This window comes from Parus major, chromosome 1 (genome assembly GCF_001522545.3).
Source record: "Parus major isolate Abel chromosome 1, Parus_major1.1, whole genome shotgun sequence".
Classification (NCBI taxonomy): Eukaryota; Metazoa; Chordata; class Aves; order Passeriformes; family Paridae; genus Parus; species Parus major.
The window spans coordinates 84,716,523-84,743,939 of NC_031768.1; the positions used below are offsets into that span (position 1 = coordinate 84,716,523).

General features: G+C 42.5%; 1 protein-coding gene across 9 annotated transcripts in view; it reads left to right on the forward strand.

Moving 5' to 3' along the window:
- Positions 1-25,451, forward strand: part of PAK1 (p21 (RAC1) activated kinase 1) — a 74,558-nt gene extending 49,107 nt beyond the window's left edge. For all 9 annotated transcript variants that reach the window (XM_015618388.2, XM_015618362.3, XM_015618379.3 and 6 more), the window contains 11 exons: positions 585-622; positions 2,526-2,642; positions 2,944-3,118; positions 6,086-6,149; positions 7,013-7,061; positions 9,021-9,133; positions 14,442-14,559; positions 15,008-15,107; positions 16,886-17,082; positions 18,646-18,783; positions 20,657-25,451. In XM_015618388.2, coding sequence (XP_015473874.1) covers positions 585-622; positions 2,526-2,642; positions 2,944-3,118; positions 6,086-6,149; positions 7,013-7,061; positions 9,021-9,133; positions 14,442-14,559; positions 15,008-15,107; positions 16,886-17,082; positions 18,646-18,783; positions 20,657-20,743 — 1,196 coding nt within the window. In that variant the 3' untranslated portion in view covers positions 20,744-25,451. The remainder of the gene's footprint in view (positions 1-584; positions 623-2,525; positions 2,643-2,943; positions 3,119-6,085; positions 6,150-7,012; positions 7,062-9,020; positions 9,134-14,441; positions 14,560-15,007; positions 15,108-16,885; positions 17,083-18,645; positions 18,784-20,656) is intronic.
- The last annotated feature ends 1,966 nt before the right edge of the window (positions 25,452-27,417 follow it).

Here is a 27,417-nt window from a genome sequence, read left to right on the forward strand (position 1 = left end):
CACCACTCCTTTTCCTTTCAACTGCAGCTCCTTCCCTTTCTAAATATTAACCCCTACATTGGTTCTTTTAGGGGGATAGAGCCATGTCACCAGATCTGGTACTAATTAGGAAGGCTCCAAGCAGGGATAAAAGCACAAATATTCCCCATATGTGCCTGGATAGTCAAATGAGAAGCCCGTCATTGGCTTGTGAGGTCCTCTGTACTATTCCAGGAAGTTTAGGTGGCTGAGACTGAACATTTCGCAGTTGGGAATCAGCTGCAGTGCCTCTGCTGGGGACTTAGTCCACTGATAATATTTTGTGCACATGGATGGAGGACAATATTCATTCAGGTTTTGCTCTGGGCAATTCCACCCTCCTGCTGCAGGGATTTGTTGTGACTCCTGCATTTGTCTGCATTTATTTACCCTCTGTTCCTACATCTTCCAGGGTTCAGCTGGTTCTGGGAAGCTGGAGTTAGGGAACTAAGTCTGGGAGCAGCCTTTTTTCCTGCCTTTTCTAAAGAGAGTTTGTCCCGTTCTTCTCTCCCCACTGCTGCTGCATTTATAACTCATTTTTAATGGCATTATTGTCTGTCTTTCAGATAAATCAGCAGAGGATTACAATTCATCTAATACATTGGTAAGCCTCACATTGTGTCTTGAGTTTGGGGATTCAAAAAGCCGCAAAAAATACTCAATTACATGTAAACTTGTAGTTTGCTTAGTGTTTTAAAATCTGAACTATATATATTTGTATAGCCAGTACATATTTATAAAAGCAGGCAGGCTCCTTCACTTTTTTTTTTAGCTGATGGGGAATAAAGCAGACGGAAGTAGGATTATTAGTGAATAATGAATTAATGAATGGAAGTTAGTGAATTAATTAGTAGAAATAGCTCTGTTTGCATAGAAGTTTGTTTTTTCTATACCTAAAATTTGATAGCCACTCTGCTGTCAGGTTTTATGTCTTTATAAACATCTGTGATACAATGATGTTTATTTACTAACCTGCAAGGTCTGATTTACCAAAGCTAATGTTGATTAACCAGACTAATCTCTAATAGAACAGGAAATAAGAGGTTCTCCTCCTCTCTGCTTGACCTTTACTCAGCCCTTGCTGGGGCAGGCACCACTTCTAATTGCTTTGTTAAGAGACATGGTAAATTTCTGTACATGCCTGTGAGATGGAAGAAAAAAACTTCCAGTTTAAGATGGTCCATAAAACCCCATAATTCCTTCATCTCTTGCTTTCTCATGGCCATGTCATTACCTAGAACTGGCTTATTATGCTCCCATCCAAAGGCAGCTTATTCAGATCTGATAATTTAGGACTCTCTAAAAAGAAAAGGAAAATGTTTCTGACATTGTTCATTATTACACGTGTGTCGGTCCTCAGAAGTTTCAATATCTGAGGTTGGATTTTTAAGTAAATCCTGACAAAAGAAGTAGTTACCAGTCTACTGAGATAGCCTGAGGGAGGGCATTGAGTAATCTTTAATTTTGGGGATATTCAGGAAGCTCCCAGAACACAGGGTTTCCTTGTTGCTTTTAACAAGCTAGGCTTTTTGTGTTATATCAAGTGCATTTTGGCAATTATTTGTCAGGATGATGGTGACTTCAAGTGTTTTAGGCTCAGCAAAATACTGTGTTGCTTTCCCCCTCTTTCTGAGGACTTCTAATACTTTTCCCCTGCCACTCTTACAGAAGTGATGATGTGCAAACAGAACTGGTCTACTGAGTTGAGGACCTCACCAAATTTATTCTGAAATGTTTATAGAGTAAAGTATGTAATGAAATTCAAATTGAGTTTCAAATGTATATGTTTAAAACTACTTTCATTCCTAATCACAGTATTGCAGAAAATTCCAGATAATTTTTAACCACATATAAAACTGTTTTTAAACAAAATAAGTTTCTATTTTTCCATAATTTTTTATGTTAGGAAGTAATTTAAAAAGATATTTGAAAAGATTTTGCCAGATTCTGATTCCAAAATCTCACATTAATTAATTAATTCTCAATCACCGTACCAGAGGCAATGTTAACTTTACCTCCTAATTTTTGGAGAAAGCATTAAGAGTTTGATGCAAACTCTAGCATTTAAAGTCTGAAATCTTCATACTGAATGGTCAGGGTTTGAAACAAGCAAAAAACCCTAAGAGACAGTATAAATAGGGACAGATATTTCCAAATTTGGGTGTCCCAAAACTTGCTGGTCAGCTGTGTGGATGCTGGGAAAGCAGTGAGAGAGCCCAAGTCTCCTCAGGTCCTTGAGAAGAGGATTGCTGCACGCAGGCAGATAAGGAGCTCTGTCTGAACAGTTGTCAGGCAGTGCTGGACTGCATATCCAGTTCTCATGAAGACCCAGAAACCTTGGGTTTTGAATTTTTCTAATTCACTCTAACTCACCAGCCTGTTCTGATTATTGTTTTTCTGCACTTGCTCAATTGCAATCTCTGTTAGGAGCTTAATCCAGTGTTTGTGATTTTGTTTATAACATGTGATTGAGTTTTGATTTTTGCTATTTGTGCAACTCCATGCAGAATGTGAAGGCTGTCTCTGAGAGCCCTGCAGTGCCCTCAGTGTCTGAGGATGAGGATGATGAAGATGATGCAGCGCCGCCCCCTGTGATAGCTCCGCGACCTGAACACACCAAATCTGTGAGCACAAATTCTTTTTTCAGCCTGCACTGCTGCAGTCACAGTCAGACCTTGCCTGTGACTCTCTGTCCCTCTGTATGGCTTGATGCTGAGCCCTTCTTGGGAGCAGGAGGGAGGCAGTGGGAGCCATTCTTCTGGCAGAGTACCTCAGTGTTGTCACTTGCCTAGTTGTGCAGGGAGGGCACAAGCCCTTGATTAGTGGTGTTAGTTGCTAACAAAGCAGCTATAGAAATGCAGCCCTGACAACAATAGAAGTGTTTAAATCTTCACCTGACTTGTGTGTTTTTCTCAACAAAATTAGATATACACCCGCTCGGTGATAGACCCTCTTCCTCCGCCTACCAGAGATGTGGCCACCTCTCCTATCTCTTCTCCCTCGGAAAACAGCACCACAGCACCCGACATGCTGGTCAGGAACACAGAGAAGCAAAAGAAAAAGCCAAAAATGTCAGATGAAGAGATACTGGAAAAATTAAGTATGTCCTTGTTCTTTAAAACAGTTAAATTCCAGGTCCTGCTGTGTTGGTTTCTCAGAATGCCAATAAGCTGAAATGTTTCCCCATTTTGCAATCCCTTACCGAAAACAGGAGCACACAGTCACAACACAGAATTGGGGGCAGATGTAAGGGGTGAGCTTGAATTTAAGCTGAGTACCTGTGATACTGGGTGAAGTCCCCAGGGAGTTATAGTTCCTCAGGTTCTGCAAAACAAGCCCTGAATAAATAACATCTATTTAACGATGAAGTCTGAGATCATTCCACATCTTATTCTGTAGCTCTGAAGCATGAATGATTATATTGCCATGTTAGACATAAGGTGTCTAAAAGATGGAGAGAAAATTAATGCATCCCCAAGTTTTCCTTCCACGGTATCATGGTGTAAAGTGACTTGGTTATTTTTAAGTGCTTTAACATTTTGTGGGTAGCCAAATTGGTTGTTTTTTCCCTGAGAAAAATTCAGCAAGTCTCTCAGTTGTGTTCTCGTGTCTTTAACATGAGAACCTTCAGTACAAGTCTTCACTCTGCTTCCTGGTGGTTTTGTGTTGTGCTGTGGCATATTTCAACAGCTGAACCAGCTCTTTCATGCAATTGATTGCTGTCCTCAGCCTGGGCCAGGTTTTATTAGAGTAGAACATTTCTAATTCTTTGAACTACTAATCCTGTATTAGTTACATCCATGCCTTGTTTGTCAGTTGACTTAAATTGTGTTAGCACCTCTGTGCTAAGGCTGGCCTCTTTGGTTTGCAGGTATATTTGTCAGTATTTTAGGAATAAGAGTCCAGTACTTAGATGAACACTTCATCTGAGGATATAATTTTAAATTTTTTAAAAAACATTAAAATGGTATCTGAGTAACTCATGTCTCTAAATAAATCCTAAATTGACTTGATGGTTTAGTAACTGGGACTGCTTACTATTGGAAAACTCAGACCCATTGTTTCAAAACTTCACTCACTCAATTAGCAGGATCTGTTACATTAAGGATTCAAGACATTTTTGTGACCAGGTAGGGCAAGCAGCAACTGTGGCAGAAAAAAAGTGATAGTCTAATAAAAATACACCCGCTTCAGTCATGCAGAGAAATGCAAGTGCTACTTTTGGGAGTGTTGGGAAGCAGATGTACCTTCTAACACCATGTTTGCTCCAGGTGTCAGCTTCTATATGTGGGCTAGTCAGAAAAATGTTATGAAGTTTTAATCTTTAGTCTTAATCTAAGTAAAAATGTCTTTTCACTGAGGGCAATGGAGCTGTACTTGTGCAGACAAGCAGCCTTTTGACATTTTAGTTTGACATGTTACTAAAATAATTAAAACTGTAAAGCAAAACTGTATTTACATGTACTAAATGTGTGCTAAATGCGTGCAGAGGTTAAAAGGAGGCTGCTCAATCTTTGCCTCTCAGCAGAAACACAGCATTGGTGCAAATATTAACGAATACTCACCTGACTCTTTGGAAGGTAGGAAACACCTCTACCCCCCATTTTAGAGTTAACAGCATTAAACTGCAAAACTGGCAACTGCTGCTTGTCACCACAGCATTCTGTCCAGTCTTTGCCTTGGGGAAACATTTGCAGTCTGAGCTTGTAGCTTGTGCTAGGCTTTGAGGGAGAATTTCTGAATATTTGTACAGAAATACCAGTCCTGAGGGCAGACAGCATTGCTTCTGTAATTGTAGAGTGGGTTTTGTAAAGCCAGATTTCTCTTCCTGCCCTCCTCTCCAAACATGGGCGATATTCCCTACCTCTACCTCTGTCTGTCCTAAACCCTCTGGATTTGGCTGCTTTCCAGTGGTGTCTGAAAATAGCCTGCTCTTGCTCTGCTTGCTACTGGATTTCTTGGCTTAATGACCATGAGCAGTTTTTTTGCCAATATACATCTGTTAAGGCTCAGCCCCAGACCCTGTGAGATAGCACCATATGTCACCAGCTTGGGTGACTTGCAAACACCAACTCGGATGCAGCTCTGCATCCCTTGATCCTATAACCACCCTGGTGCTGTTCGAGAGGAGACTGGCTCCCAGCTGAGCTCTAGAAATTGCTGGCTCTGGTTCCTTCACCCTAAAAAGGGTGTTATTCCTGCCTGCTGTAGGGGAGTTGTCAATATCAGTTAAAGTTTGCAGCCACTTGCAGCCCCGTGCTGTGGAACATCAGGCAAAGTGCTTTTCCCTTTGAGGAAGGCAGTGACAGACTTTCTTTTGGTTTTGGGAGAATGAACTGAGATGGTCTCAGGTTGCTCTCCAAAACTGGAGGGATGCTGGTAACTGCTGCTAAAACCTGTGCTGGGTGTCCAGTTCCTGGAAGAGCAGCTGAGCGTTGTTCAGGACAGGCCAGGGGAAGTTTGGCTTTGAACAGTCTCTACCTTCTCTCCTGAGTTTTGCAGCTCAGTCACTGGGTCAGTAAATGGTTGTGGTTGTGCTCGTACCAAAACATCATAAATACTTTTTTTTCTGCTAAAAATTGTCATGGTGTAAGGAGATCTTTGACCAGTTTTATAACAGACTATTGCCTCCAAGATGATTGAGAGCCCAGCCTCCAAATTCAGAGACATTGCAGTGCAGGAGAATCTTGGGTCATCCAGGGTGTTGAAGCTGGGAGTGACTTTAAATAGCAGGTTTCCAACAAATAATTATTTTTCCATGTGTTTGGCCTGTGTATTCCCATCCTGCACCTGGTAATGACTGCCAGTGAAGGATAAATGTTCTTAATGTCTGTGTCCCATCATTTCTGAAGCGCGGTTCCAATACAGGGGAGTGCTGCAGCTGGTATGTGCACAAGTAACTGAAGACTTCCTTGGTGTCCCTGTGCCTCTGGGTTTCTGATGAGTGGTTCATGAGACACAGCCTGCTGTGGTCAATGGAGCTGTTCTTGCAGCTAGTTTTTGTAGCTGTATGAAAAAAGGACTTGAAGAAAATCCTCTTGGTTTTTTAAATTTTTTTTTTTTGTAGGAAGTATCGTGAGTGTGGGCGATCCAAAAAAGAAGTACACGAATTTTGAGAAGATTGGGCAGGGGTTAGTATATGTTTCTTCTCTGTCCTAAACCTTTCATTTCCTTATGCTAAGAGGAATTCACCAAAACTAGGCTGAGTTAGCTTGCTGGAAAGGCTGTTTGGTATACTTTGGAAAGTTTATTTTGTTTGGTTGTTTATTTGATTTCTTGTTTTTGGTTGTTTTGCTGGGTTCCACATTCTCCCCAATCTTCTCCTGTTCCTGGCAAAGTGACAGGGACTGGATTTTTGTGCAATTGTGTTGTAAGAAATTATGCCATTAGGTAATCAGGTTGATAAATACAGCTACAAGCAGGGAGAGACTTGCAAGACTTTCTTCAACTTAAAGATTTACTTCTAAAGGTCTTCTCAAGGTGTGTGCTGTGCTCCTCTAAGCAAGGTAGGGGGGAAGGTAGAAGCTGTGGGAGAGACTGTACTGAGGCAAAACACAGATCTGCAGTCAGGTCTATGTGCTGAGGCTCAAACTCCTGTTCTCCTCACTACAAATGCCCTATTTTTTTACTTTAGCTGATCCTGTTGCTCTGTTACCATGTTGGGCATTCTGCAAGCCAGGGTAGTGTGGTCGCGCCACTTGAAATGGAATAAACTCAGTCCTACAGATTGCGGGTTTAGCAGCAAGGCTTTGGACGACCACAGTGTCCCTTGTTAGGAGCTTTTCTCTCCATAAATCCTCTGGCTTCTGCCCCAGCAACAGCCTTGTCTCAGAAATATTTCAGATGATGTTTACCACTGGAATTATTGCATGTAAAGGAATGGGATTGAGAGCACTTTAGAGAGACAAGTGGGAAGGGGCATGTGTTAAGCTCTCACTTTTACTTTGAGAGACTAATAAATGATTTTGTTTTTTCTTTCCTCTGTTTTGTTTAGAGCCTCAGGTACAGTTTACACAGCAATAGATGTAGCTACAGGACAGGAGGTAAGTGCTGCCAGAGTACCACAGCAGTGGATTTTGGATTGTGTCCCAAAAGTTCAAGTTGATGCTACAAAATAAAGACTGTCTTTCAGGGATTCATGACATCTTATTTTTAATGAGGTCTTTATTTACTTACTAATGATACATGGTTGAGTGGTCTAAGCAGAGAACTGGAAAAAATGACTTCACAAGTTTTGATTCCAGAATAATTTCAGATTTATAAAGATTCTTTCTGTGACTGTAAAGGCTAGAAGCAAATGTTTGGTCTGGGCAGTTCTTCAATAAAAGTTTCTCTATTCTTCCTCAAGACTGCTGCCTGTCTCCATACAAACTCTTTTATTTGCCCTCTTCTCCTTTGCTTCCTACACTTATACTACTTAACTTGCAGAAAAATAGTTCCTGTCCTCCCCTTTGCCCACTTAATTTCTGCCCTTGAATTGTGAGACAAGGAATGCCTGTCTTTTCTTTTTTTCCCTCACAATAATAAAAAGTGGCATGCTTATTGCCTTCATAATAAACTAATAGTGGTGGATATGCAGCATCTGTGGAAACCTTTATTTCTAGATGGAGGATTTTTAAAAAGATGAAAATTTGTGTGATTCCAGATATATTTATGGAGGTCTGCAGCAATGTGTGTCTACTTTGCGTTTGTACAGTGTAAGAGTTATTCACCAGTAAATTTAATTATTGTGCTTTTTGCTGAAATTCCTTCACCTCGTTTTTCAATTAATTAATGAAGAATTAATACAGTTCAACTGCAGCCTTTAAGGAAAGGTTCTTATATTTATTTTGAAGCATTGAGAAATTTTATAGGAGGGGGAAGTCCTTTGATGGTTTTCTGCTTTCTTTCTCGACCCCTTGGGTGACTCCCATATGAAAATTTGAACTCTTGTATTACAACAGACTTTTAAAGCATTTCTCTTACACTAGTGTCATCAGGCCCTGAATTTTTAAATCTGCATTTGGGATTGCTGTAACTTTGTCATGTTGTTGCTTGTTCCTTTCTATGAATGCAATGAACTCAGGAGCTCAGTGCAAGGAAACACTGGGAATTTCTTTATCTGCATGAAATGCCTTCCCTCACTTCTTCATCTTTCATTCTTCTCTCTGGTCTTGTACAAAGACCAGCATGGGGTTTTTGTTTTTGTCTTCTTTTAAGTACTGTTTGGCAGCCCTTGTGAGTACTGTGGAAAACCAGCATGTCTGTCTGCTCTTGCCTTCTCATGTGTTGGGACTTTTGTATAGTCTTCCCTGCTATACTATCAAAATGCTAATTGTATCTATCTATATTGGCACTCTGTGGTTTGTTTTTTTTCAGTCCTTGTTTTTGTGAGTCACTGTAGTTGCTGGCTCTGGTCCATTCACCCAGGCCTCTTTCTCTGCATGTAGCAGTTTTGTAAAGGCATAGTTTCACCTCATTCCAATTGCCTAAATATGGTACCAAAGACACTGGAGTCGTAACCTCTATGAATTATCTCTGCCTCCAGCTGTGCTGAGTAGATTTACTGATTTGAAGGCTCTTCTGAGGGCCAGGTGCTCTCAGAGAGTACTGGTAGTGTGGAAACTTGAATACAAGCATTCAAAACATGTTGTAACCTTCCTGCTTTTTGCATGCATACATGCAGAGCAGGTCTCCTAAAACAAGAAGAAAGGTACTGAACCGAAAGGCTGCAGCTGACAAATCCATCCCTGTTGCTGTTCAGGCATGACTGGACATAAAGCTGACTCAAATTCATTTATTTTTAGCCTTTTATCTATCTTTATTGATGCTTCTCTCCCCCAGGTCTTGTTGTCACAAAAGAAATGGTTACTGTCTTGAAGTACTAAGCATGGTTGTGTTATTCACCCATCCTACTTTAGATTTCTAGAAGCCAAAATTTGCATGGGAGCAGGGAAAAAAACACCAAAACAAATTTCAGAAATTCCTGCAATAATGCTTTACTTCATCTCTTTTCACTGCAGGTTGCAATCAAACAGATGAATTTGCAGCAGCAGCCCAAAAAAGAGCTGATTATTAATGAGATCCTTGTGATGAGGGAAAACAAAAACTCCAACATTGTCAACTACTTGGACAGGTATGTCATTATTTGAAGGGCTCACAAAGGGAAACACTTCCTTGTCACACTTCTTAAGGGCTTCTGGCTCAGCTTAATGCAAGTGTAGGACAACCTTGCATTGCTTGGTGCATGTGGCATTGTGGGTGTGTGGGTGGCCTCATTCTCCAGAATGAGAAGAAACAGGTATCTGAACCAATGTTAATGGGATGTCTAGGCTCTCTTTAGAGATGCTGGCAGCTAAGGTCCTGTCAGGACTCCATTTTTCATCTCTCTCCTTTGCTAATTTTGACACAATAAACTTCCTGCTTATTTATTTTGTGTTAATAAAGGGGAAAAATAAACAGTTTGAAATGTATTATTTCTATTTGCTTTCCTCTTCTTTCTCTTTCCCTTTCTCTTTTCCTTTCCCTTTTTGATTCTGCAGTGCTGGTGTTCTGCTGCCAGAGGAGCAGAACTCCTCTGCTTCCAGGGTTAGATGTATTCTTGTTCCTGTAACTGTCCACTGAGGTTTTTGCACAGGAGCATAACAACAATGAGGGTGAATGACATGTGACACATAACATGAGCTCAGGGCAGACCTCAACACAGCCTTGCAGTACTTTAGGGGACTTTTAAAAAAGAGGGAGAGTGACTTTTAAGGCAGATAGTGATAGAATAAGAAGGAACAAAGTTTTCAGATAAAAGAGGGTAGATTTAAGTTAGGTATAATGAAGAAATTCTTTACTCTGAGACACTGGCACAGGATGCCCAGAGGAGATGTAGCTGCCCTGGCAGTGTTGAAGGCCAGGTTGAGTGAGATTCTGAGCAGCCCGGTGTAAAGGAAGGTGTCCCTGCCCATGGCAGGGGTTTGGGACAAGGTGGTCTTTAAGGTCACTCTGAACCCAAAGCATTCTATCATTCCATGATGCCGAAAGCCCAGCAGGCAAAAGCATTCCATGGTGGTTTGAATTCACTGTCAACACCAGGGTGCTGCATTGTGTCAAGCAGGTGTCACTCACTTGTTAAAACTATAGCTCGTTCCATTTGAGCTGCAGCACAATTGTCAGCCTGCTGCACTCAACATCTGAATGTACTAGTTCTGATGAACCACAGGTTTGCCTTATTATATGGGTAAAGACTGCTTGGATAAGATGAGCTGCAGACTTTAATCTTGGCAGCTTGGGTTTTTTGGAAGATACAATGAAGGGATGTGACCTAGAATCCCTGGAAATTTGAGAAAGGATTTGCACACTTTTTTGCTGTGTGTATGTCAAAATCTAATCGGCTGTTTCATTGATAGGTTTCTTTTGCAGGCTTTTAATGTCTTACCCCAAAAAGGTGGTACTTATATAAACTGCAACAGTTGCTCTGCTGAAATTTTGGTGCTGTGTCCCATGCATAGCCGTAAACAGCTACTTGGTTGAGGAGACAGAAAGTCTGCTCCTGAAATTTTTATGACAGAGGTGTGTGTGCAGGGAACTGATGCTGGGCACACACCCTCTTTCCTAGAGAGAGTAGAAGAATTCTACCAGTGTAAAATGAAACAAGGGGTTGTGAGTTGCATCTGGGCTAGAACTGTTATTTTCCTTTGGCTCATTAGAGGCTTTGTTTTGGCAAAACTGTTTGAGAGACATGCTCTTCTCATTAGAGAGCATTGCTGTGTGCATGCACTTGTCTTGTCTAGCCAGTGCATTCCAGCTGCAGGATAGCTCAGTGTCCTGCTGTTTTTTGTTCAAACTTTCAGCAAAAAAAGCTGCTGCTTTTGTCCTCCATTTTCACTAATCTTTTTCATAGGGATTAGCTTTTGTTTGAGTGGTACACATGGACAGAACAGAAACTGGGATGAGCATGGGGGTTCTTTTGCCGATTATGCTACTTCAGCTCTGCAGCTGCAGGATCCTGTTGCTTGTGTCCCTCCTGCCCAGCCTAACAGGCCTGTGCTTCCCAAGTGCTGGATTAAGCTAATATTTGGATGCCACTTGCTGGCTTCTTCTGCCTCCTGCTGAAGGAGGTGGAGGAAGGATGTGCTGGTCACTCTGGGTCCTGGTTTCTGCTTTGTGGTTCTGTTATGGTGTCTCTCCTTCTGAGTCCCTAATGCAGGGACTTGCAGGGTAGTCACTGGCATAAACCAGTGCTCTCAGCTCCTGCCCTTATGCAGGGGTTTCCTGTGCTTTGTCCTCTGTTAACTGCATGGCCTACTTGCTTGTGGTTAAGCAGCTTTTCTTCTGCAGTCATAGTGGCCAGTGCACAAAGGTGTGCTGTGATATTTAAGACAGTGGGACAGCCTAATTCAGCTGTACTTGGGAGCTGGATTTAGAAGCAGCTGGCTCTGAAGACAGTGACACTAGTCTTCTGTACGAACAGCCACTTGTGCTGAGTTACCTGCTGGGGGTGCCAGTTCCTTTCTGCTGCATGAAAGAGGCCCTCAGAGCCCTGCTTCTAAACTCAGCCATCTAAACACAGACATCAGATGCCCAGAGCCAGGCAAAGCAAACTCCTACCCTTGAGTTTTATTCTGAAGAACTTCTTAACTTAATGAACCCCCCAAATAAGTGGTAGCTTTTGTTACCCCAGCCCCAAACTGTAGTAGGGATGGATGGTCAGTGAATAAAGCTGAAGATGTAAGACAGTCCTGCTACAAGAAGACACCAGTTTCTTTCCAGGCTACATTCACGTTTGCATGTAGAAAGCATGTTACTCGTGCAAAATTCTGTAGTGAATGAACTTGCACTTCTGGGCAACTCTGAATTCCATCAGTTTTATCACTAAAGAATGTATATTTGTGATACAGAGGGCTTGGTGAACAAGGTATCCTAAGGTAACTAAGTAGAGGCTGAAGAACACCTTATGGGATCAGACACTACCTATTCCTACAGATGGATGAAGAGAAAGGTGTAGACCATCTCCTTCTTCGAAAGATTTTCCTCAGGTTTTTCTTACTGCCAGCTTGCTTTGGAAGGTGACTGGGTGACAATATGTGACACCATGCTGTGCCTGATGTCGCATCAGAGCAGCGTGTAGGTGTGTGGACTTCCTGGTGGTGTCTCTAGAACTGCTGAGAGAGTGGGTTTGACTCATGCCTACAGTGGGCAGCTCGGTGACTAAAGCTAGCAAAAGAGTGGAAAGATCCTCAAGAAAGTACCACCCTGAAATGACATTCCTTTGGTGGCAGCTGTCAGGGAGACACTGTTAATTTCACCTCCCTGTGTTTTATGTAAAATCTATCAATTTTTTCATTGCCAGGGTCTTGGCACATGTTTGTGGCTGCTCATGGCTCAGCTTTGGTTTCACAGTGTGGTTCTTGGCTCACTCCATCTGTTTTGGCTGCAGAGAGAAACCAGCTTGCTCTCAGCATGTGGAACCCAAGATTGCCATGCAAAGAGCCCATTCTGCCCTTATTCTTACAGTCAAGTGCATTTGGGCTGCAGAGTGTGTTACTGGCAATGAAGGGAAACCTCGTGATGTCCGTGGTGGGTGATCTGTCGTGAGGGGGATGATAAAATCTGCAGAGAGCTTGATTTGCCAAAAGTGAAGAAATAGCTATGACATAGGGTTCAGGAAGGAAGAGTGTGGGTGGAGTTGGGCTTTCAGAGCCCAACAGAAAGTAAATGACCCATAGTCAGCAGGAGTGCTTCTAAGAGCAGTCTTGCTGCTCCTCTCTCACTCAGAGGGGCTGCTCTGCAGGTGGTACCGCTGTTGCTGGGGTCTGTAGTGCTGGGAAAACAAAATACCAGTGCATCAGCTTCTATTCTGTAGTGCAGTTTGGGACCTCTCTGCTGCAGGAACACAGCCCTGTGCCCTTGGGTTTTGCATCCTGGAAGAATCTACAGATGGCACTTCCCTACATAGTCTTTAGCAACAGCAAAACAAGACGTCTACTTTATCTCTGGAATTAAAAAGTGTCCATAACTGTAACACTGCTATCATCCAGGTGTAGCTGAGACCATTAGTACTATTTAGGGGGATTTTTTTCATCAACAGCAGTGTGTCCTTTGGGGGTAAACTCCACACCTTTCTCACTCCTGTGATGTCTCACTCATCTCTGTCTACTTTTCTTGACAAGTTTAATGGCTTTTTTCTCCTTTACTATTGCTTTCTACTTAATTGTTCCCTGGTACCTATCCCAGCTCTTGCATTTGGCTCCTGGAAAATTCATTCCTCAGTAGGATGGGATATCAGTGTTTCATAGCAAAGCAAATGTATCCTTAATGAACTCTAATGCCAGAGGAAGCTTTTAATTAGTTTCTCTGCTCTTTCACTTTTGACTCATCTGTCCACTCATTTCAAATATGAGAGGATATTTGAAAAGGTGGGTTTTCAAACTGATTATTCCTTCCTTGGGAATGTGTCATCCTGATGTATTTGTCATGGAGGTTTCTGTTGATGGGTCCAAAAAGGGGCAGAAATGGTTGGTGGTTTTTTGTTTTTGTGGGGGTTTTTCATTATTTTTGGGTTTTTAAAATTATTTTTGGTTTGTTTTTAATGAGTTATTGCAGAAGGCTTCGTCTCCTGTCTTCTACTTTTAGACATGAGTACACACACACACAACAGAGAGGAATATCCCAAATGACTGAGAAAAGCCACTCTCATCTCAGCTGTCTACTCTTCATCTTCCTAAGGGCCTTTTTTAGAAAAGACCTGCCTTCTGGGGGTTTCTTTTTTTTATTTTAAGTCTTTAGAATTGCTTTTTCATCCAGTAAGTTCTACTCCTTTGCTGTTGTGAATGATTATGAAATTTTCAAACCAAATCACAGACTAGTTTGATAATATGGAAAAGATTGAGGTGATTTTCAAATGCAAGATGCTTTAAAAAGAAGTGTTCTTTTGTGATTGACTGCGGGTAGACCTCTTTTGTGTCCCCCAGAGCTGTCCCTGGGCTGAGGCAAAGCAGTCACTCGCTTAGGACAGCAGGATGCCAGGAATAACAAAGCAGCCCCCAGCCCACCTCTTCCAATGCAAAAGCCCTCAGAAGCCATTGCAGTGTGCCAAATATCTGGGTTGAAGGCTTGGACACCATCCTTGAGTAGCAGCTCTTTGCCTTCTCTCCCAGCACCAGGAGCAGTTGTAAGGTCCAGTCTCCATCTTAGTCTGCATCCTTTCCATGGGAGAAAAACTCAGCCTCGTGTTTATGGACAGCAAACTCACAGCCAGCTCTTCCGTTATATCTCTCCTCCACCTTCTTCTCTTTTGTCATTCGGGTTGTGATTGAATGCTCCCGTGCACAGAAAGCACCAGGAGTTTGTGGTTCCTCAGTGCTGCTAAATGCAGCTCTTGTTTTTATTGTACTTGTAAGAGAGCTTTAAAACCCTGTGCATTCTGATTTTGAAATCTGGCTTGGGCTCTTCAGTTACCTTGTAGGAGAAGAGCTGTGGGTGGTGATGGAGTACTTGGCAGGAGGCTCCCTAACGGATGTCGTGACGGAGACCTGCATGGACGAGGGACAGATCGCCGCCGTGTGCCGGGAGGTGAGGCAGCGCTCGCGCTCACAGGGAGCTCTGGTTGGGAATGGGACATGGGCTTTCCACAACCTGTCAAAGACTCTGTGGAAATGTTTCCAGCTTCTGTACTGTGACAGTCATTCTTTTAGAGGATGGATTTCGCTTGTGAGGTTGCAGCACACAATTCTAGTACAAGATGTTTCACCCCAGAAGGAGGAACTAGAGCGGAAAATGGGGGTGGGATCCTCTTGGTTTTGTCTGTACTTCAAGTCTTTCAGGATTAACTTGTCCTCCTAGAGCTGCTGATCCCATTGTGACATCTCTCTGTGGCCCTACACATACTGAATATATGAAAGGTCCTAACACACTGCACCCTTACTACCAAAAATGCACAGTCTGTTTGAGTCCTTTAGTTGGCTAATTGTGACTGGTAAATCATTTCATGCACAGTAAGATTATCTCAATTATTTTTCAGTGTCTCCAAGCCCTGGAATTCCTCCATTCAAACCAAGTTATTCACAGAGACATCAAGAGTGACAACATCCTGCTGGGAATGGATGGCTCTGTCAAACTAAGTATGCAGGGAACATTACTGCTGATGACTTATCAACCTGTGCCAGTTATCTGCTCTGGGCCAGGCACTCTAGGGAGATGGGTGTTTGAGGTGCTTGATGCTGTCATGATGAACAGGCTGTAGAAATGCTAGTGTAGATATATCTGTGGCATTTTTTTTAATGGAGATTGGCAAACACAAATTCTTGTGAACCAGACTTGAAGTGAGGCTTGGGCTTCGTTTAGCTTTGGGCCATCTGTTTATGTGAACTAAAATAACAGTATTTTAATGCTACTCCAGTCTAGAAAGCTGAGTTGGAACATGTAAGGCTAGAAGTCTTTATTTATGAACAACCTCTTCAATCTGGAAAATACTACAGGTACTCAAGGGACAGGGGAAGTGGAGGGAGAATTGCAAGCTGTGTAACTAAAAATCTTTTAATCTTACAATGCTAAACCAGACTAGAGCCTAAATGTTGCTTCCTCCTTGCGGTATCACTAGTAATGAAAATCTTGAGACTGTTCTGTCCCTTGGGAGCTAAGGTAGCAGTTGTGCTTGTCATTGTCCATGCAGAGATAAGCCTGGAAACCAGTGAATTATCATCTTCCACCTATGGCTTTAACAGAATGGTGCTCCCTTTTTCTTCCTCTCAGTTCTGTTGGCTAGTGCCCAACAGGCATAAATAAATCTATTTTTGTCAGCAGCGACAGCAGATATGACTCAAAATTCTCAGAGCGCCGATATGCTGAGTAAGAAGGTGGGGGTTTTTTGCAGATAATTGCTTTTTAAACTATAGCTGCACTTTGATAGAGCCACATCTTAGGAGTATTAGCAAGGAATAACTGATGGGGGCCAAAGTGCTCTATTCTTATGGAAAAACTTCTTTGAGCACAGTGTGCTGGTACTGGACTGTAGTTTAAAGTTGGAGAAATCCCTGTGGATATGATGCAGTAACCTTCTGGATCTGAGCTGCTTGTTGGCTCTGCTGGAAATTTGCCCTGTTTATGAACCATATGTCCTTTCCTGGTATTTACCCTTGATGAAAACTCAGCTAGGAATCAGTTTAATTTTCATCATTCTGCCTAAAATTAGACCTGTAATGCAGTAGCGGGTCAGAATGGGCGGTGCATCTTGCTGTGTTGATTCTGCTGGGCTCACAAGAACAGATTTAGTTTTCTTTTGGTGAGCCAAATACAAATAAGACATAGGGTGCAGCAATCTTTGTGTGAAGGCCCTGCATCTTTCTCTCCGTTCAAAGAAAACAATCAATATAAATGTGGGTACTTGAAATTTATTCTGAACACTCTTTGCTCTATAAAATATATGCTGTTTGAGGGATGACATGTCTACAGGGGAAATAATACCCCTTGGACTGAAAGTATCACCAGACAGTAGAGTGTGTGGTCTGGGGGAGGTCATACTTGCATTAATTCCTGTTTTCACATACCCAGGGATGGTCTTTAGACCATACATTACATAGCATGTAACATTTGTGCAATGCTGCAGCACAGTTGTGTCTTAACTTCTGTGTGTGGTTATTTCCTGATCCCCATCTTTCACACAGACAAGTCAGCAGCTCCAGAATCCTCATGACCTCAGAGCCAGGTTTAGAAGCTTTGCTCTAAGCACCATCTTCTGCATTAGCCACAAAACCATTCCTCCTGTCACAGTTGCAGCAGCAGCACACCAGACAGTGCAGCAGGCTAAAGTGTAGTGTAGCTCTGGTGTCAGTAAGGGTTGTTTTTGGAGAAACCTTCTGATTCCTATGTCTTTTCCCTCCACCCTATTTTAATTTTCCAGCTGACTTTGGCTTCTGTGCCCAGATCACTCCTGAGCAGAGCAAACGCAGCACCATGGTGGGCACCCCGTACTGGATGGCACCTGAGGTGGTGACACGGAAAGCTTACGGGCCCAAAGTGGATATCTGGTCTTTGGGGATCATGGCCATCGAGATGATTGAAGGAGAGCCCCCCTACCTCAATGAGAACCCTCTGAGAGTAAGTAACCCTGCTTTTCTCCTCAGGTCTTCACTAAGCTGGTGGTGAAACTGAGCTCATGTGAATCCTCTGGTGTGGTTTCTTCACCTGCAGCTCCATCTAATTCAAACAATTCTGTGGTCTCCTTAGATGCCATAGTGAGAACACTGAGATAGTCTTAGTTAAAAGCCATGGTTTGCTCTGGGTAGCAGAGGTGTGGGTTCTATGAGTTAGATCATGCACATTCATGACTTTCCACTTTCTGGGATGCTAATAGAGGCAGAGGTTCTGCCTTAAGGCTACAAAGCAGTCATGTCTTGAAACTTTCTACCCTGTGAATGAGAGAATTCTCCTCTGAGCAACGTGGTGAAGTGGAAGGTTCCCTGCCCATGGCAGGGCTACTGGAACTGGGTGATATTTAAGGTCTCTTTCAACCCAAAACAATTCTATGTTTCTGATTCTATTCAATTCTATTCTAGTAGGAGCTTTTTCTTATGGGCAAATTGTTCCTCTTTGCACACTCTAAGTAAAATTAGAAGAAAACCCTTTAGACAGGGTTTAAACCTCCTGATGTCTTTCCTTTGTTTAATTATTAACAAATGGAGATATGCTGTCAGCATGTAGGACATCACTGATCTTAATATAAGCTAGGTTTATGGTTTTTTCCCTAGTTACATGGGTTGGAGTGATCTAGAAAAATTCTCTTTTTTTTTTTCCCCATCTCTTGCAATGGAAGTGATTTTTGGGACAGAAGTGCAGCAGCCAAGAAGAAATATAAGAATATGTTTTATAAGAAATAAAACAGTGTTAAGTTAAAGTAATAATACTTTGGCCTCATTTAACTTAATTTATACCAATTCCCAGGCTATCAGACTGCTCCCATGGGACGTGTTGAGTGATGTGCTCAAAAGGCCTGTATATTAACAAGTCTCTGACAGAATTCTGCTTCTTTTGAAAATTCATCCAAGAAGTTTGTCACATGAAATCATGAAACGGATGAATGTTGAGTCTCTTGATTCTCAGAGGAGGATGTGTGAATGCTTTATCCCCAAGCAGTAGCAAAACTGCTTTTTTCTGCAGGATGTTAGAAGATGCCAAAGGGTCTGTTGGTCATCTTTTGTAAGAAGCCAGCTGCATCTTAAATATGTTGATGCTTTAGGCCTTGTGCACTCAGGCAAAGTACCAACAGAAAAAAAATCTATTTAGTCAGGGTTACCTTCCCATGAGGATATAGTCAGTAGAGGAGTAATGGTAGAGTCCTGCCAATTAACTTCCCTATGTAAACAGGGTCTGTTTTGTCCCTGTTTCAGGAATGTTGTTTTTGTCCTTGTAATCCCTTGAGAGGGCTATAGGATCCAAACCCAGATTACGAGGGTAAAACAATAAAGGATTGGTAAAACAATAAAGGGCTGGCAACTATTCTGTTGGCTGAAATGTAGGCATTGATTAGTGACCCTGATAAGGTGGGGTTTTTTCCTCCCCATTGAACTGTGGGGAGGGAGTGGAGAAATGGGTGTCTCTAATCCAGAGATGGGATCTAATCTTCATAACCTCCTGTTTCCTGGGTGCTTGTTTTTGTCTCAGGCCCTGTATCTCATTGCTACTAATGGAACTCCGGAACTGCAGAATCCAGAAAAGCTTTCACCCATATTCCGAGACTTCTTAAATCGCTGTCTTGAAATGGACGTGGAAAAGAGAGGTTCTGCAAAAGAGCTGCTACAGGTAGGTGATGGGGAACAAGACTGGAATAGTGTAATCACACAATCCTGAGTGAGGCCAGGCTTAGTGATGAGATCTTCTTTGAGGTCTTAAATACTGCATCAGCTGAAAGCACAAGCACAGCTAAGGTAACCTCTCAGGAGAAAAAAAGCAACTGAAAACCACAGCTCTCAAACATAAATCTATAATAAAGTGATAACAGATTGCTCCCTTTCCAGTACTGGCTACTGGCAGCAGCTGTGCAGCATGTTCTGTGTCCAACCTCAAAAAATAGCTGCATCCCAGGCCTGCCAGATGCTGAGCCTCCTGATTCCCATGGTTTCTTCACGTGGCTGGCCATGACACCTGTGTGTTGTCACAATCTTGTCATGCTTGTTCCAATGTGGACAGCAGGAAGGCTTCTAGCTATCTGATATTCTGGCTGTCTCCTTTTGGGAGGAGGGATCATGAAGCTCTTTGAAATATTCATGGCTTCAATTAACTGGAGCAGTTCACTTTTACCACATTTTGCCTGATACGACTCCTTACAGAGAGGATGGAACAAAGCTTGTGAGATATCTTAATTATAGAGTGGCTTGGATTGGAAGAGACCTTGAAGATCCTCTGGTTCCATCCACTTCCTCTGCCATGGGCAGGAACACCTTTCACTAGACCAGGCCGCTCAAAGCTCCATCCAACCTGCTCTTGAACAGTTCCAGGGATGGGACATCCACAGCTTCTTGGGCAACTTCACCACCCTATAATTAGATATTTCACTGAAAACCTGGTGTCTTAGTCTGAACTCCCAGTGAAAGTTGAGGCTCAAGCTGCCAGGATTTTTACCAACATGGATGAGAGGAGTGGTTTGTGTGTTCTTTTTGTCAAAATTTGCCATGAGGGTGGAATATGTAAGTCTTTATAAAATATATCTGTGATCAGGAACACTCAGACCTTATGTATCTGACAGTTTCCATTTTTTGTTTTCCTTTCTCTCCACTAATTTGTGTACTAGGCTCAGACTTGGATGTGTTGCTGCCTTCCAGATTATAAGGAAACATAAATGTCTGACAGTATGCTAGTAGTTGAAAGATTATTTTTTCTTCTGGACTTTTCATTCCTAAAATATCAGAAAGAAGTTATGTCCTGTTCCTTGGAGCAGGAGAACATTCTGGCTGTAACACTTCAACCTGTTCTTAACTGCCTTGTGGCTTCTGAGTTTTTACATTTTGGTTTTTTTTTTGTTTTTTTTTTTTCCATCCTGAAGCATGTTGCCTTGAGGGATTGATCCCTTCTGATGCTCAGAAGTCTTGCAGGTTATAGTTGCTTTTTGTTTTCAGAACAGCTTGTGGACTTTTGATAATCAATATTGTTTTATTTAAAGAAGAGCACCTGTATAGGAGGCTGAATGGTGCTGTGTTGCAAGCTCTGTGCTGCTCTCCTAAATTTCAGCTGCTTTGCAAATTTATGATATCTTGTAGAAAGCAAAGGCAATGCTTTCTCCAGACCTGTGACAACAGGGAAATGAGAGGTGTTTCCTGCATGGAGCCCTGTGCCTTGTGTCTGAATCACACAGGTTGGTTTTTAATACACCTTTTTTCACACTGGATTTCACTATAGATTTTGCAACTTTTAATTCCCACGGGGAATTCTCTGAGTTTTGTTTGATCTCGAGCATATGCAAACATTAGATAATTTAGCATGTGTTGGGTGCAAATCTCTTAATTACTTCAGGCAATCCCCAAAATTTTGTCGCAATAACAGAGCTTCTGGATTCATGTGTTCAGAGACTAGAGTAGTTTCTTAGATTTCATATGGGTTTAGGTTAAAATGTTTAGACTAGCTGCTTCTGGGGCATGTTCTGAAAAATCTAACCATTTTTTCTTTTGTTTTGTCCTAGCACCAGTTCTTGAAAATTGCAAAACCTCTATCCAGTCTCACTCCTCTGATTATTGCAGCTAAAGAGGCAGCCAAGAACAACCATTAAAGCGGTGAAATCAACAAGAGTCATCATGTCAAGACTTTTAGATGTTCATTTCAGAGACTGAATTATTTGCCCTTCTCCCCTTCTGCTCCTTCTTCACAGGGGTGTTCTTAAAACTTTGACTTGCCCTGAAGGGTGGCAGGGGCATCGTTCACTGTACGTGGAAGGGCACACAACAGGGATGTGGCTGATCTTACAGGGTGAACTGTACTTCCATCCTCGTGGTGGGGACGAGAGGGGAAGAACATTTTGTATGGGTGAGAAGATCTTTCTGAGAGCGTCTGACCCTGACCTACAAGTAGTGAAGCCAGTTTGTTCTCTTATTTCTTATGGTGTTTATTTTTAAAAATAATGTGGAGCCTTAGACCATGTTTATCTTAATAAATTAAATCTTTTGCTGGCTGCATTTTGCCTGCTTCTGCCAAGCTGCTATTACACCACAGAGGCTTCTCTGTGCTTTGGATGACTCGAGGAGGGAAGGAAGCAGGCAGCAGCAATATGAACAGCTGTCAGCTGAGAGGGGAACAAGGAGGTGAAGGTGCATCCCTCCTGCAGCACTGCTGGATGCTTCGAGGAAGCATGGACAAAGCCTCTGTGTGCTTCCTGCAGCCACTGAAGAACTTAATTCATGGATGGTCTCTTTGCCAAATTGTATGAACTGTCCTCCCTTCCCCCTTTAGTGGCAACTCTACTAGTTAAACAAATCTTGAATATTTTTTTGTTGTTCTAGGAAATAAATGACAGGGAACTCTTAAGGTTATTTTATCAGTGCTGTGAGGCTTTTTAGAGATGCTGCCCTGTGTGATTAACAAACAGAGCAATTACTATTGTAAAGACAAGATTTGCCCACAAAATACGTTGAAAACTTGTTTCTTAGAGCAAGTCCAATGGAAAACAAACTGGTAATGGATGCTGCTTTCTCCATGGAGATGTGGGGACACAAATTTTTTTTAAATGGTTTCTTTATGCTACTGATTCCTTGGGTTGCCAATATTCTGTAAAACAACAGGAAACCTGGAACTACTAGAAGAGGGATTGGTTGTAAACACTGGGCTTATGTTCAACTGTATACTGATTTTTAATAAAGCGACTGCTGCATTTCTGAACCTGGGGCTAGAGGAGAACTGGAGAATTCACTCACCAAACAAGTCTGTCATTGCTCGTATGGTCACCAGGTTCTTGAATGTGTTGGATGAAGTAATTTAACCTTGTTTCTTACCCCTTCTTCTGCAGCCCTTTGGGGACAGTGAGTGTTTCCCAAGGGTGTAACTTTACACATAGAGAAAATCGATACAAAAAATGTGCATTGTAACTGTGAGAGCTGCTTTCTCTGTACTGCTTTGGTCACATATGGGGGGAGTTCAAACCTATTCTGGAGCAACCTCTCATCTCTGTGTTGGACAGAAATTCATTCCATCTTGTTGAGACCTGCTGCTGGCTCAGCCCTTTCCTCCCTGGACCTGGGCTTTGATTAAATATATTTTTCTGATTGGCTCCACAGTTTATGACAGCTGTTACACCAGCTTTAGTGGGTATAGGTGCTTTGTGAGTTCTTTTGCTTCTGAGGGGCCTTCTCCCATCCTTTGTGTTCCAGGGTGGTCACTGTTTGACAAAAGGCTGAGGGGTGAAATCTATTGCCCAAATTTGCAACCTCTCTCCCTTTGTGTATGTATATTTAATCTCCCAGAATTGTTAGGTTTCCTCTCACAAAGCTTATATCCAAGGATGAGTTCCTTGGGCAAAACAGTACAGCTGGCAACCTGGAAAGGGATATGATCTATTGATGAGCTCATCTGCTTGGAGCTTAGATGGAGATAGTGGAATAGAAGGCCACTATGTTTAAATAATTCTCTTTGAAAAGGACTTTGTATTCCCTCTGGAAGACTCAGGATGGCATATGTGGGAGGAATAGAGTTAGTGTCTAGCTCTCTCCTGATCTGAAATCTCATTTGACTGTCAGATTTGGCAATTGACTATTTTTCAGACAAGGCAGGGTTCAATTTGATCCACAATGTGTTTAATGTCTCTGACTTCTCTTTGATTCCCTTCCCCACTCTGCATCTCATTGAGATGAGAACCTTAATGCAGATGTGCCCTATCTGTGAGCATGCACAGGAGTTTATTTTCCTGCAGCAAGATTTCTGCTAAACTTCCCCAAACAAGATAGAAAAGGTTATTTTTATGTCTTTTAAGCTGCTCTTCTGGATCCTCTATTGCATAATGGAAAGGGATCTACAGTGACTATTTATCCCTCCTTTTACAATGTGCTTCTGTCTCGTCGGCTTCTACATTGATTTGGTCCTGCCTGGTTTCTGTTGGCTGCTGGAGAGGAGTGTTGCCAAAAGCCTTTCCTTCTGCTGGGAAAAGCTGCAAGACTGTGCCTATGCTTGTGTGTCATCTTGTCCCAGGCTGTTTTGTCCCCACTCGTGTTGGGTGGGTGGGAAAAGGAGGCGACTGCTACAGTGTGCCTGGACCTAGTTTCCAGTTACCAGACACATCATATTTTTGTGTTCTCAGAAAATCCTTTGAAAAAAAGTGTAATGAGCCTAATCTTAGGAGAATGGGTTTATTTTGTTGTTCTGAAATGCATTCTTTCCTCTCCTTTTGTGTGTGAGTTGCCCAGAACCAGCTCCTCCATTAGCTTTTGAAGAGCCCTTCCTGTCTACGGCACACTCCTGTCTACAGAGGGCTCTTAAATAGTGACTTTCTGACTTAAAATCTAATATTCAGGGCTTATTTTTCCGAGAATATCTTGTCCCTGCTGTTACTTGAAAGTGACTACAACTTGACAACTTTTTTGATGCCTTTTTTTCCCTCCTAACTTTCTCTTATTAACTGATTTCCCTGAGTTGAAACCGTTTTTAATCACAGCCCTTAATTATTAATTTGCCTGCTAATATTAAAGTTCTCTCCTCCATATTAGAACATTAAGTTTCAGAAAACTTTCAGAAAATTGATTTTTTTTTGAGGGATCTGAAGCAATCTTATACCAGAAATAATTTAATATCCTACAGTTTACAATGGGCTTGGTGGAGAGAGAGGCTAAAAGACATCTTATTTTCTTAAACACAGATTATCTTATTTAAGTATCAACTGGTATCTTCAATAGGACTTTTCCTGTGTTTTAAGAGTGGGCATTGATTTGCATTACTTTAGCTATTAGCATTTTTAGGGTTTAGAGGTTTTCTAAACAAACCAAATTTTATTTGGGTCCAAGAGTTTTTGCATGAGAGGGGTATGGAGACCATGTGAGAAGGTGGGTTATCTGGGCAACACTGTCAGGCACATGATGTCATTCTTGGAGTTGTCCTGTTCAGGGCAAGAAGCTGGACTCAATGATCCTTGCAGATCCCTTCCAGCTAAGGATATTTCGTGGTTCTGCGAGGCTGAGAGTGAAGAGCCAGGATAGGGATGGGAGGGTACAGCAGAACTGGCTGGCTGCAGCAGCAGTAGCACACCTTTAGCCGTCCCTGAAATGTCTTCATTTAGTGGATGTGTGTTTAAAGAACAAAAATCTGACTGATTTGTTGCTACAGGCACTTCTCCAGACAGGCATTATGCTCCTACCAAACTGCCTTCCCCTTTTAAACAAAAGGGGTGCAGGGATTTCTCCAGGAAAGGAGGCTCCTTGAGAAAGGAGGTTTCCATGGAGACACTTACTTGACTTAAACGATCTGGCTAAGGCTTGAGAAGAGGTTTGGTGGGTAGACACCACATCGACACAAAAGACACTGTTTTGCAAAGCAGCTGGAGTTGCTGCAGTGTTTTGTTGCCAACTTGATGCCCCTTTTCAGGGGGTTGGTTTTGAAAAAGTACTGAGAATGTTGCTTGGTCAGGACTGTGAGGTGTATAAAAGTCTGGCTCTTCTTAGCTGAGATCTCTGTTAGTATCCCGATGTATCTCTCTAAATGCTGCAGGTCGGTGTAAGTAGGGCACGTTTGCAGCAGAGTTCTGTGTGAGAAAGGATTGCAATGGTCTGTAGTCGGTGCCTCCTTTCTTAGAGCCCACCCTTCCTTTTTTGACAGCAAAATTGGTTCTGACCAGTTTCCAAGAATAATACTTGTTTGAAGCCCACTCTTAATTAAGAGCATAGTCTATTTATCTGGTGAATGACAACATCCTCAGTGTTGAAATTGTTAAAGGTGAACAGATTATCTGCTGATTACAAAGCGGTAAGACTTTTTAATGGCTTCTTATTTCTGCTGTAATAGAGAGCCTGCAAATGTATTTTGGGGTCATAAGCCCAACTGGATGGAGCATATGTATAATGAATACTGTAGCATCTCATAGTTTGTTGCTAATGACAACTCACGGTGGCAAAGGTGGGATCTTGGAGAAGCAGCTGCCAGCTTTGATGGGGAATGGCCAATAGCAACAAAGCTGCTGTACAGATGGGAGCTGGACAGAAACTTGCTGCCAGAGTGGAGCCTACAGTGAGTGGTGGGAGACAGAGTTGGTCCAAAGGGTAGGATGCAGCAAAGGTTAAAACTTCAGTTGCACAGTTGCTGAGGAAATTCAGGGAGTGCCCCAGCAGCCTGCTGCATCTCAAGGCAGCAGCATCTCTGAAGGAGGAGAGCAGAAAGGAGTCTGGGAAGGGAAAAGGCGCTGAAAGTAGAGAGAGGAGTAGCAATATGGCTCTGAGTCACAGCCTGTGCTAAGAGCTGGAGCTAATCCAGGAGGTTCACGAAAAATTACAAAATTCAGCTGAAAAGGAAAAGTGGAGCTAGAATGGAGGAGATGGCCTTGATGTGCCAAGGAACTGAAGAGAGGGGCCAGATTTCCTGAATGTGTGAAACAGCAGAAACTAATTTAACACAGGCTTCTGTGGATGACAAGCAGCTCGTTCCCTCCTGCCTTGCAGCACCAGTGTCTTGTCTTTGAGATCAGCTCTGCTTTGGGATCACGTCAGCAGTTGCCCAGCTTCAGTCTCGTGTTTGTAAAGAAGGCTTTTTACTCTGCACCTACTGATTTCTGACTGCAGCTCTCCACTGTTGGTAGATGTCTTTGTGTTGTGTCCCACCTGGAAATACAGAGGCTGTTGCAGTTTTAAAATCTGCTGGATAATGTACTTCTCCCCATGCTGCCTTGGCATAACTCCTGTACTGTACTGCTGGGTTTGTTTAATGTGTCAGGTCAGCTCAGACATTTTAAAAATAAAAACTGAAACCTTAAATAAGACCTTGATTAATTATTTGGTTCTGCTTGACTTGCTGTTTCAATGATCCTTGCAGTGATAGTAGAAATGAAGGGGGATGCTTGAAGAAGGGCTTGTGTTTCTCTGACCTGTTTTAGATTATTCAGATCTTATTTGATAGAGCGAAGTGACTACACTAAAAGCTGTTGCAGAAAGTGTGACTTTCACCACTTATTTTAACAGGTTTGACATAGTTAATGTTCTGGAAAGCAGGCTGGAAGCAGGATCTACACCACAGGATCTTCACCACAGAAGAGAAGGAAGCTTGGATGGTTGTTTTCTCTGCAGATAAAGTTTGGTGTCTGAGGCTCCTGATATGGAGGAGAAAATCAGGGGTGGGTTTAAGAAGAGTATGTGCACCCACCTTCCCAGCATCACTTTTTCTTTCAGGATTGGTATGATAAGGCTGATGACAAGAGCAGGAGTTCATCATACTTCCTGGGTATCATCTGACAAGGGTGTTTTACTCTGAAGTCTGAGAAGCCCAACCTGGTGCTGAGAGGACTTCCTGAGCACCTGTGGAATGTGGGGGTGAGGAGCAGTGAGAAGCTCTGACAAGCTCCTGTGAGTCAGCTAGGTGTGCTGAGATGGGTTTTAGAGAAGTCACTGAGAGAAAACGGAACACCTTGAATGGGGGACTTGACCAACCAGAATAAGGAAATCAATGTATACTCCATAAAATCCCCTCTGCCTAGAAGAGATGCTGGAGCTGAAGATTCTTTCCATCAGCTCTTTTTCAGGAAAGCCAGAGGAGATACCCATTGAGTTATGTTTTACAAAGATGAGGGCCCCATCGTTTGAGCAAGAGAAACGCTGCAGCTGAACTGGCAGGGATTTGAGGTAATTCTCTTTGCCGTGATGTGGTAGCATCCCGTGTTGGATGTCCTTGTTCCATTAGAGAAAAGAAATCTGACTGCACCAACACCACCTCCCCTTCACAGAATCGTAGAATGGCTTGGGTTGGAATGACCTAAAAGATTCTCTGGTTCCAACCCCCCTGCCTTGGGCAGGGACACCTTCCACTAGACCAGGTTACCCAGAGCCCCATCCAACTTGGCCTAGAACACTTCCAGAATGGAACATCCACAGCTTCACTGGACAACCTCTGCCAGTGCCTCACCACCCTCACAGTGAAGAATTTCATCCCAATATTCAATCTAAAACTTCTCTCATTTTGAAGCCATTTCCCATTGTCCTGTCATTCCATGCCCTTGACAAAAGTCCCTCTCTGTCTCTCTTACAGCCCCTTTAGGTACCAGAAGGTGCTCTAAAGTCTCCACAGAGTCTTCTGTTCTCCAGGTTGAACTGAAACTCTTCCTCCAAAACTTCACAAAGCAGTGTACCAGGCAAACTTTGCTCATGTAAATCCCCCCTAAAATGCCCCTAAAAATACTACTGGATTGGTGTCTGGTGGCTCTACCTCCTTCCCCTTAAAGGAGACATAGTGTATTCTAACTAGATACCATTATCTATGATTTCTGGG